Source organism: Pseudopodoces humilis, chromosome 4, assembly GCF_049639895.1.
Source record: "Pseudopodoces humilis isolate 2021_Gansu_Grassland_sample_001 chromosome 4, ASM4963989v1, whole genome shotgun sequence".
Classification (NCBI taxonomy): domain Eukaryota; kingdom Metazoa; phylum Chordata; class Aves; order Passeriformes; family Paridae; genus Pseudopodoces; species Pseudopodoces humilis.
Window position 1 is genome coordinate 549,993 of NC_142203.1, and position 11,006 is coordinate 560,998.

At 47.0% G+C, this 11,006-nt stretch overlaps 1 protein-coding gene across 3 annotated transcripts; it reads left to right on the forward strand.

The window, feature by feature from the left end:
• The first annotated feature begins 63 nt into the window (after positions 1-63).
• FAM151B (family with sequence similarity 151 member B) lies at positions 64-8,807 on the forward strand. Of its 3 annotated transcripts, none has more exons than XM_088054156.1 (6): positions 64-146; positions 435-560; positions 1,565-1,721; positions 4,292-4,500; positions 5,957-6,129; positions 7,762-8,807. In XM_088054156.1, exons 1-6 carry the CDS (start codon positions 128-130, stop codon positions 7,837-7,839), a joined length of 762 nt encoding a protein of 253 aa, XP_087910282.1. In that variant the 5' UTR covers positions 64-127; the 3' UTR covers positions 7,840-8,807. The 3 variants fall into 3 exon arrangements, with proteins under 3 accessions (XP_087910282.1, XP_005529539.2, XP_087910283.1); XM_005529482.3 differs by having other exon boundaries at positions 5,994-6,129; XM_088054157.1 differs by lacking the exon at positions 5,957-6,129 and having other exon boundaries at positions 7,762-7,930.
• The last annotated feature ends 2,199 nt before the right edge of the window (positions 8,808-11,006 follow it).

Sequence of the window (11,006 nt, forward strand, 5' to 3'; positions counted from 1 at the left end):
ACACAGAGATAGCTCATCCCGATTCGGGATAATTCTGACATATTCCACATCGTGCCCCGCCCGGATAGAAGGCGGTGGGACCAGGGACCCGGCCCCCGGCGGGGCGGGCCCGGCCCGGCCACGGGACATGGCGACCGGGGCGCGGGGTGGGCAGCGCTCGGCGGGGCCGTGTGGGGGCTGTGCCGGGGCCGTGTGGGGGCTGTACCGGGGCCGTGTGGGGGCTGTACCGGGGCCGTGTGGGGGCTGTGCCGGGGCCGTGTGGGGGCTGTACCGGGGCCGTGTGGGGGCTGTGCCGGGGCCGTGTGGGGGCTGTGCCGGGGCCGTGTGAGGGCTGTGCCGGGGCTGTGCCGGGGCCGTGTGGGGGCTCTCCCGGGGCTGTGCCGGGCTCCCCGGCGGCCGGGCCGCGCGGGGGGGTTCCCGCCGTGTTCCCGCAGGCGCCTGGAGCGAGTGGCCCGTGGATCACTTCCTGCGCTCCGGGCTAATCGGGGCCAGGGACGGGGCCGCCGTGCGCTGGTTCCACGCCGCCAACAGCAGGGCCCGGGCAGCGGAGGCCGCGCGAAGTGAGTGTGGCACAGGCCCCTTCCTCCTCTTCTTCCTCCTCCTCTTCCTTCTCCCTGCTCCAGGATCCCCACGGCTGTTGAATCCCTCCAGCGATGTGCACTCCAAACCTCCCTGGGCAGTTCCAGGGCCTGTGATCCCTTTCCATGGGGAAATTCCTGCTGCTGTCCCCCCTGAGCCTCCCCTGGCCCAGCCTGAGGCCGTTCCCTCTCCTCCTGTCCCTGTTCCTGGGAGCAGAGCCCAAATCCCCCCGGCTGTCCCCTCCTGCCAGGGACTTGTGCAGAGCCAGAAGGGCCCCGGTCCTCCAGCCTGGGCAGCAGTGAATTTTATGTAAATTTATGTAACTATCTGACAAATACGTATTTGTGTAAATTTATATATAATATCCTTTATGTTGAATACTGTCACTAGCTCTTTTCTTCGTATTTCAGTCTTCACTGTATGTGTTGGATTCTCTGCAAAGCTGGTAGCACTGCCCAGATTCGTTATATAAAGCTCTTTTCAAGAGCCTGAGCACTCCTGAGACCCTTCTTTGCCTGTCTCATGTGTGAGCTAACATTTTCTCGGTCAGTTTTGGCAATGAGTCAAGGGAAATGCTCAGTCTCTGCCAGTATTAAATCCTGTGCTCATCTTTCCTCTGTCAGGAATCCTATTTTCAGAGGAAAAGATCTGAAATTTAACCAGAGTGGGTTCACATGTTGGATGCCTGTTTTTCTGTTCCCATGAACAAAACAAAAACCAAACAAACAAGAAAAAAACCCACACAAAAAAAAAAGGAAAAAAACCCCACATGGTTGTTTGGCCAAATGCATCCTCAGAATCAATTCTGACATGGTTGTAGGCTTGCAAAGTGTTTGGTGGCTGAGAACCCCCCAGAGCTGCATCCTTTGTGTCACAAACAGCAGTTCCCATTGGAGTAAGGGTGCACAGGCTGGTGTAGACAGACTTGCTGGGTAATTGTTGCCCTGAGGCACTGAAAGCTGAGGTTTAATTTCTCCATCCCCAGGTGATGTGCACATGGTGGAGGTGGATGTTCTCCTTCGTGGAGGGGACGGGGACCCCATCCTGGCTCACCCCCCAGACACTGACAGCGACATCACCCTGCAGGAGTGGCTGGCACAGATGGTCAGCACCAATAAAGGCATCAAGCTGGATTTTAAGAGGTATCTCAACCATAAGATTGTTTGCATTCTTACCTGTTAAAATTCCACAGGTGATTGTCAACCAAACTCCTCCTTATTGTGCAGTTTAACGTGGTGCATTCAGAAGCATAATCCATATGGCAATATAGCCCATAATTCTCAAAGCATGGCAAGAAAAAAACCTTTAGAAGTGTTTTGAACTACAAATAATGATTTTTTTAAATCAGTGAATTAGGTACTGTGAGCAGAACTTTCCCATTGGGAAACGTTGGTGCCTCTCTGGAAGGGTCCTTTCTCTGGCCTTGCTAACTAAATGTTGAGAAGTTCATTCACAGTTTGAACCATTGGCTGTTTCGTTTCTGGGATGGAAAACACACCTGAAAACTACCTGAGATTGCCTAGAAAGAGTTAGAAATGAGCGGTGATTTCCAGACATGCAGCCCTTCAGCTCCTGACTCTGGCTTTGTCTTGGTTTCCATGTGCTCAGTCTGTTTTGGTAGCAAATTACAAAGACCTTCATCAATGCTGAAGTACTCTATAGAAAAGCAAAACCCCCCCACAAGATAGTTGTGAAATGTGATTTATGCCTGTGGTTCAGTGTAACACAGTCCTGATTTTCATGTGAAAGTTCACGGAAGTAAAAAACGTGGGCAGGCTAAACCCTTTTGTTGTTACAGGATCTGTGTGTGTGGTTCTGGGCAGAAAAGGGAAAAAAGAGCAGTAGGCATTAGTTTAGGCTTATTTATTGTGGTTTTTGGTGGTGTTTTTCCTCCATTTTAATCATTGTTTAGATTAATTTTAAGCTACCTTTAATTTTATTTAATTTTTTACCTTAATACCTTTAATTTTTTACCTTCAATTTTTCCACAGGGAATTTACAGCGAAGTGCAGTGATTCAGAGAAAGCTTCTAAAAGTGCATTGCATTATGAAAGTATGATTATATAAAAGCATTCAAAAATACATCACACGGTGCAGATAGATCAAATAAGTGATAACAGAATTTGATGTTCCTTTGGATAATATTTATTTGGATGCCATTGCTGAAGTTTTAGAGATTGTTTCAATAGTGCCTTAAAAATCTGTTTTTTACATCTCTGCTCTATCAGCTCGACTGACCACATAGTTACATTTCATACTGGCTTTGGCTACTGAAATTAATGTATTCTGCAAAAGGTCTTTAGTGTCCCACTTCAGAAATGCCATAGTCATTTCACATGAAGTCAGCAGTAAATCTGGATTTTCTAAATGCTGTGCAGTGAAACCAGTGCTCTCTGGGGTTTGTGGTTTTTTGGGGTTGAGTTTTTTTTTGTTGTTGTTCTTCTGCTTTGTTTTTTTCCTCCTTATTTTGGGGGGGGGTATTGTTTTGGGTTTTTAAAAATTTATTTTTATTTTTTCTATGTTGCCATTTTGCTTGGGGCTTCTTTCTCACTACATTACTTTATATTTTGCAGTACAAGGGAAGACTTTCCACTGACCCTGATGGTTCCTTGCTTATGTGAGGATTTAAACTTTTCTGGCCCCAGACAGTGTAAGAAATGCTGAAGCCCTCAAGTTAACACAAGGCATCACTGGCTTTTCTCCTAGAGAACTTGAACTCATCTTGAGTGAGTGGAATTCCTGCCTCTGTGCAGCTTTCCCAACAGCACAAAAAACAAAATACACAAAGTGACCTTACAGAGAAAACAAGACAAGCAGCCCAGGGGCTAGTTGTTGGCTTCAGAACTAACCTAATTCCAAAACTCTGACCACAGTGATTTTAAATTCCTCAGTGTTACATAGTGTATTAATTGATGTGCTGTGTCAGAAAGAAGATTTTCGTGGTGTTCATTTCTTTTCCCCATAGTTTCCCATCTCTTTTCCTTCCACAGTACTTTGGAGGTTTCTGCAGGCTAGAGTTAGAAAAAAGTTAGTTGTGCTTTTTCTTTTGGCTTGACAGGACAGTAAGAATATGTGACAGAAGATTTTGTTAAATGCTCTTGGGATATCTGCACTGGTTCCTCAGGTGCTGCCAGCTCACATTTAACAATTCAATAATTAGCTGTCAGATGATCATTGGACAGGCAGGCTTCTGTGTGCTGCCACACTTTGGAGGTGTGGGAAGAACCACAACCAGCCATTAAATATTCAAGTGGGTGCCTTTTCTCCCTTTTAGTTGCCCAAACTTGGTCTGTGTCAGGCTTTTTATTCTCTTAGTACAGGTGCATCACCTTGCACGGGTGTGAAGGTAAATCTGAGTCTGGATCTGGCACAGTGATAAAATCTTTGCCACTTTGAGCGTGGTTAAGGTGGGGACAGATGACTTTCACTCTGTGGACTGAATTTACAGCATTTGTGGCTTTCAGGTCTGGTGAAACACAAGTGGCTTCCTTTGTTAAAACCCTTCTGAGGCCTGAGATGAAGAGGTGACAAGTTGGGGGTGCTGAGGGAGGCCAGCAAGTGCTGGGAGCAGGGGCTAGGAGTCTGGGGGTTTCACTCCTGCAGGGGAGGTCAGTGGATGGCAGCGGATGGCAGCGGCGCTCACCTGGCACGGAGGGCGCGGTGACACTGCGGTGACACTCCCACCCTGACCCTGCCCTGTGTCCTGGCACAGCCTGGCCGCCGTGGGACCCTCGCTGGAGCTGCTGGGGCAGGTGGGGCAGCCCCTGGACAGACCCGTGTGGCTGAACGGGGACATCCTGCCTGGGCCCCGCGGGAGCCGCGCGCCGCTGGACGCCCGCGCCTTCCTGGGCGCTGTCACCTCGTCCTGCCCCGAGGCCACCCTGTCCCTGGGCTGGACCACAGGCTGCCACCGAGGGCAAGGTAAGGGCAGGGCTCGATGGCTTCCAGTGTGTGTCCAGTTGGCAGGCTGGGGATTGCAGTGGTTCTCAGTGGAGCACTGTGCTGAGGAGTCACTGTGCTGAGATAGAGCCTGTGCATCACCCAGTCCAGTGGCAGCACAGCTGGGTGAAAATACCATCTTCTTAAAATAAGCTGGTTTGTACTTCAACTCTTAGCTGCTGAACACTTCTGAGGGGCGAACCCCTTAGCCTCTGTTTCAGGGAGAGCTCTCCCTGAATCCTGGGAGCATGGGTTTGGTGATCGGAATCCTGGCATGCATCCTGAGGGAAAACAGATCAGCTGAAAATGTGAGACTTTACATCTGCTCTTTTTGATCACTGAAATCAAATTGTGGGTCTGCCTTACCCCTAACATTTCATTCCTCTTGGATACCTGAATTTTTGCAGTAAACTTTCCAATTTTCATTGTTACAGGGTCTTTTTCACAAGCTTCCTCTTGCAGTTCTCATCATGAGAAGCAGGGTCCCCTCCAGTATCTGGGGCCACCATAGCAGGATTATACACCATTCCCATTGCTGCTTATTCATTAGCCAGGTTTACTGTTTTGCTATATGATATACTGAATTTTATTGAATTGTTTTCAGTGTTTATGTAAACAGTTTAAACTCTTACATTAAATGTTTTGAAGTGCTTTCTCCCAGGTATTTTCAGTGCAGGAGGCATTAGAAATACCGGGTAACCTGTGAAGATGGATTTCAGTATCACTCCATTCTAAATTTCAGTTTATGGAAATACTAAGTAAGGTTCTACTATAAAACCTGAGAAAACCTGCTCATTTGATTGATTTCACCTAGAAGTTGCTGCTTGCCCAAAAAAACTTTTTTTTTAATATTTAGTGTTTTTTTTACTATTTCTAGTCACTACATTCCATATGAGTAATTGAGAAAAAACTTACTAACTATTGTTATAGGATTTTCATAGCCAGTAGAAACAAAAGAACAGTTAAATATAACCTGAAATAGCTCCAGTCTTTGTAAAAATCTCAGCAAAGGCACTTGCAGTATTTTACATGGTTTGATTTTAGCGTTTTTAGGCACAGAATGTTTTTGCCTGTGTGTGTTTGATTTGTGTGTAACTTCATTCCTGGTGGATTAATTTAACTTGTTGTCCTAATTTTTCCTTTGTATTTTTATTTTTAAAGGGTCCCTGACAATGTTAATCTAGGCCATATTGAAGGCAGTGGCAGGAGAGTTTTTTAGTGAAAGGGCAAAGATACATTAAAAATGCCACATTCTGTAGCTATATGTGAAGTAAGTATATAGGTATGGTATGGGAAATAAAGGTTTTCACAGTAAGTTCATTTTCCATGCTGTTACTGCATTTATTGCATTTTTCCTCGCTGCATTTCAGAGCCATGCAGCAGTCTGCATGAATTTCAGGAATTTCAGTTTTCAGGAGCTGGTTTTGTGTCTCCAAAGGGGCACGAGGGATGCTGAGTGCCGTGTCTGTCCCCAGGCTACGAGTGGCCCATGGTGCAGGAGATGTCCCGGCTGTGCCAGCCCCTGTCCCAGCCCGTGACCTTCGCAGTCAGGGCTGCACTGGTGCCCAGCTCCATCCCACAGCTCCACTGGCTGCTCCAGCAGTGCCCCAGGTCAGTGCTGCACTGTTCAGCATCCCACAGCTGCACTGGTGCTCCAGCAGTGCCCCAGTGCTGCACTGTTCAGCATCCCACAGCTGCACTGGTGCTCCAGCAGTGCCCCAGGGCCTGCACCTTGTGGCCAGCACAGCACCTGTGCCCATGCTCATCCCAATAGCATTGGAAATACTTCTTCCCTCAGTTCTTTATTTCCCTCAGGTCTCAAAGCCTGTAATTCCTCAGACAGAAGTGGTCACTATTAATTTCTTTTAAGTAGTGAAATTCCAGAATCTTCTTTTTCATTACGTACTATAAGGACTTTTAAATGGTGCATAGGTGTGTAATCCAGTTCTGCTGCAAACATTTCCTGAGATGAGCATAGTTAAATAGACTACATAGTTTGATGTTGCAATGGGGAATTCATCCAATCCAAAGACTTTGTATTGGATTCACTATTTATATTTCTTTAGCAGTGTCTCCTGAAAAATGTCAAAGGTGATTTTGAGATTGGAAGTCAGGTGTTTCCTTCCGAGCTAATTAATTTTGCTGAGGCACTTGAAATGTATTCAGTGGTTTTCATACACTAACTTACATTTTCCTTTAAAAATTGTTCTTGCAAACCCCTATTTCATTATAAAATTTATTCACACGTAATAGAATGAAAATAAAACGAGTTTCCTACAAATTGCCATTTACTCATCTTTTTCACCTGCTCTGCCTACCCAGAGTTTAATAAACTCTGGTTCCAACCAAGGTCAAAGCACAAGACGGAAAACTTAAGACAGTCTCTGAAAAGTTTCCAATTACTTAGAAACAGGGTGGACAAACAAAGTGCTGATACTGTTTTTTATGGTGAAGACTCAAGACAGAAATTATAATTAAGCTGTTTAACCTGGGAAATTAATTTTAGAATTTTACTGCACTAGGAGTATGTCTTATGAATTGTGCCAGTCTCATATATCATTGGATACAAACATTATTCCCACTGAAATACTAGGATTCCCTCTTTTACCTCAGCATAAAACTCAGGGGGATTTCTCAGTGGCATGATTAGAAGACAGAAATTCCTGAGCCAGTTTTGCTCACATACAACTGAGTTCTGATAAACCCATTTTTAAAATTAATACAGTTTTATAAACAGAGGGGAAAACTAAGTATATGTCGTGTGGAGGGTGTGGAAGTAATGCTTTAACTGAATAATTGGAGATTTCAGTGTTTTTTGAGAAGTTCTGTGCAATTAATGAGAATTGGGTTAGGTGGCATCTCTACACATCACTGACGTGACAAGGCACAGAGCACAACAATCACCTGCGTCTGGGATTGCATCATATTTCCTGTTTTGAGGCTCAGCTTGTGACTATCGATTACTTTATCAAACCTGAAATGCTCAGTCTGGTAAATTTCTTTGCTGGATATTTACCTCAAGTTGTTTGTTTATCTTCTTCCCAGGTTTGGTAGAACAACCACGGATAAATTGGTCTGGGGGTGCAGTTGTTTGTATTTAATTACATTTCTAAAATTAAAATGCTGTAATCCTGAGTGTTTTTAGGAGGTTGTTAGTGCAGTGTCGTTCTGGTTTACATGCTTTATCTTGACATACTCTTTTTCTCTTTGTTTTGTTTCTCTTCCCGCTTTTCCTGGACATAGGTACAGCCTCACTGTTTGGACAGGAAAAGAAGACATGTATTCTGTAGAAGACTTGCTTCTCATCCGAGAAAACTTTGATAAAAGTAGGGTTTATTATGACATTTTTGAGCCACAAAATTCTGAATTCAAGAAAGCCATTGGATTAGAGTGGTAAATGCAAAGCAGGAAATGCCTGACCTTATAGTGCTTAATATTGTAACCCCCTTTAAATGTGAGGATTTTTGGTTCAAAGCAATGCATTTTCCTTGCCAGAAGGACTGTGTTGAGCACGCCTGTGGCTGCTGGAGGAGTTTTTGCTCAGCTCTATAGAAAGACCCCTCAGATAGAAATGTAGTGCCCTCCTCATTGTTCCCTGCTCGCAGTGTGGGATCCGTGGTGCCACACACTCCAGGAGGGGAGAGCAGCTGCTGGTGCTGCTCTGGTGCTGCTCAGGGGCTGTGCCCCGTGCTGCCCAGGCCTGGGGTCACCCTGCCCAGGGTCCCCATGCCCGTGGTGACCCTGCCAGGCACTGTCAGAGCCACACCATGGCTGGGGAGCAGCCCTGGCTGGTGCCACGAGCTGGGCTCAGTCTGGCCCCAGGGCTGGGCTCAGTGTGACCCCAGAGCTGGGCTCAGTCTGGCCCCAGAGCTGGGCTCAGTGTGACCCCAGAGCTGGGCTCAGTGTGACCCCAGGGCTGGGCTCAGTGTGACCCCAGAGCTGGGCTGAGTCTGGCCCCAGGGCTGGGCTCAGTCTGGCCCCAGAGCTGGGCTCAGTGTGACCCCAGAGCTGGGCTGAGTCTGGCCCCAGAGCTGGGCTCAGTGTGACCCCAGGGCTGGGCTCAGTGTGACCCCAGGGCTGGGCTGAGTCTGGCCCCAGAGCTGGGCTCAGTGTGACCCCAGAGCTGGGCTCAGTGTGACCCCAGGGCTGGGCTGAGTCTGGCCCCAGAGCTGGGCTCAGTCTGGCCCCAGAGCTGGGCTGAGTCTGGCCCCAGAGCTGGGCTCAGTCTGGCCCCAGAGCTGGGCTCAGTGTGACCCCGGGGCTGGGCTGAGTGTGACCCCAGGGCTGGGCTGAGTCTGGCCCCAGAGCTGGGCTCAGTCTGGCCCCACTGCTGGGCTCAGTGTGACCCCAGGGCTGGGCTCAGTGTGACCCCAGAGCTGGGCTGAGTCTGGCCCCAGAGCTGGGCTGAGTCTGGCCCCAGAGCTGGGCTCAGTCTGGCCCCAGAGCTGGGCTCAGTGTGACCCCAGAGCTGGGCTGAGTCTGGCCCCAGAGCTGGGCTCAGTGTGACCCCAGAGCTGGGCTGAGTCTGGCCCCAGAGCTGGGCTGAGTCTGGCCCCAGAGCTGGGCTCAGTGTGACCCCAGGGCTGGGCTGAGTGTGACCCCAGGGCTGGGCTGAGTGTGACCCCAGGGCTGGGCTGAGTGTGACCCCACACCTGTGCCCAGTCTGCCCCCACACCTGGGCTCGGTGGCCGTGGTGGCAGGGCTGTCCCAGCCCCTGCTGGTCCCAGGGCTTCTGGACGTTCCCCAGTGCTCCGAGCTGCCCACGGGCCCCACTTGGCAGTGCTGGCTCTGCGACTCTCAGAACTTCCCAAAGTGGAAATTTCCTCTGATTAAAGCTAAACCCCTGATAACCACCTGCAGGAAGAACCTGACCTGGTTAATTGAAATCATTTATTGCCTCTTTTGCTGCTGCAATTCTCCAGAATTCACACAGACTGAGACGCCAGCTCTGTGGGATTGGCTTCTGCCAAACACCACAAATGATACAAGAAAAACCAAAGATCTTTTTCACAATCACAGAGGACATTTTAGCTCCCGAATAAAAGCTAATGTCCTGAGATGCCCTGAGAAGCACTGCTTTGTCAACTTCTTGTCCTCCTTTTCCAATTCCTCTCACATGACTCCTGTGGAAATTTTGTTAACTGAGATACTGTATGCAACATTTTATGGGCTGTTAGTACTAAAGTAAATTACAGTAATTTTTGATTCTTGTGTGGCATTGGTAATGGTGTGATAGAAAAATTAGTTACATTTCTTAATCCTAAATCTTGAATTATGGTGATTTCACATTAAATTTTGAGTCTCCCTTTCGTTTCCTATAGCTCCTTTGAGAGATTTATCTAATAATTGTTTTCTGTTTTTGAAGGGTAGAGCTTTCTTCGTTTTGGTCATCTGCTAAGGTGTGCTTGGCTAAAATTAGGATTGATGATACTTGGGATAGCTAAACAGAGTACTTGATTTAATTTGCAGGTCCAGATGAAGTGAGTGCCAGTAAATACCAAAGGGTCAGGCTTGGCTGTGTGGTTTCTATAGTGAGTTTGGAGAAATGATGCATTTTTCAGTTGAGGTTTGTTGCAGGCAGTTGCATTCATTGATCTGCAGGATTTTATCTCTCAGTGGTAGGCCTCTTTGGGACCACAGGGACACATTTTTTGGCTATTTAGAAATCTTCCCAGTGACCAGTTCCCACCTGAAGTACTGGGATTCATTAAAACTCATTAAACTATTCAGTAAAATCTATCAACAACCTGCCAGAAATACTTTTAAGGAAGAAGAACATCTGAGCAATATCTGTGGGTGTCAGGGATAATCAAATAAAATTAAAAGAAGAAATCATGTGGATTACCAGGAAATGGCTATGTGGTGAATTTGATTAAGCTGTATGGATTAGCCTTTGTGTATGAATTTCTGTATGTAAGTTTTACCTATGGATCTTTGCCAGTCCCCGGTGAAGTTGTTTATGTCAGTCTAGTCTGACTTGCACATAAATAAATTAATTTGATTTTGTTTCTCTGTGTTTATTCAAACGCTCTCTTAAAATAAAACGTGTTGCTGTGGGGCTGGCAGTGAGACAATAAAGGACAGATGAAGTCAGGTATTTATCCTGGTGGGAACAGCAGGTCTCTGCTGTTCAGCTGTAGCTGTCTTGTATTTTAGTATTTTTTCTTTTACCTTCTTTCAGGGATCTGTGTCTCATACTACAAAAACATTTGTAATTTACTGCACTTTCAAGCCTTGTATTTCCCTGTGAATTTGAAGGATATTAGTAAATAGATGATGTGGTGCAGCAGAGAGTTGTCATCTTGTCCTGCCATGACAGGGAAGCATCCCAGTGGGAGCAAAGCACCAGGTATTCTCCAAGGTTTCTGTTGTCTAAATGTGCTCTGGAATCCAAGGAAATGCCCCCAAAGACACATTTTCCAAACATGGTTCTCCACCTTATGTTCTCCCTTCTCCATCTTCAGCTTTCATTCAAAGTGTGACACGTT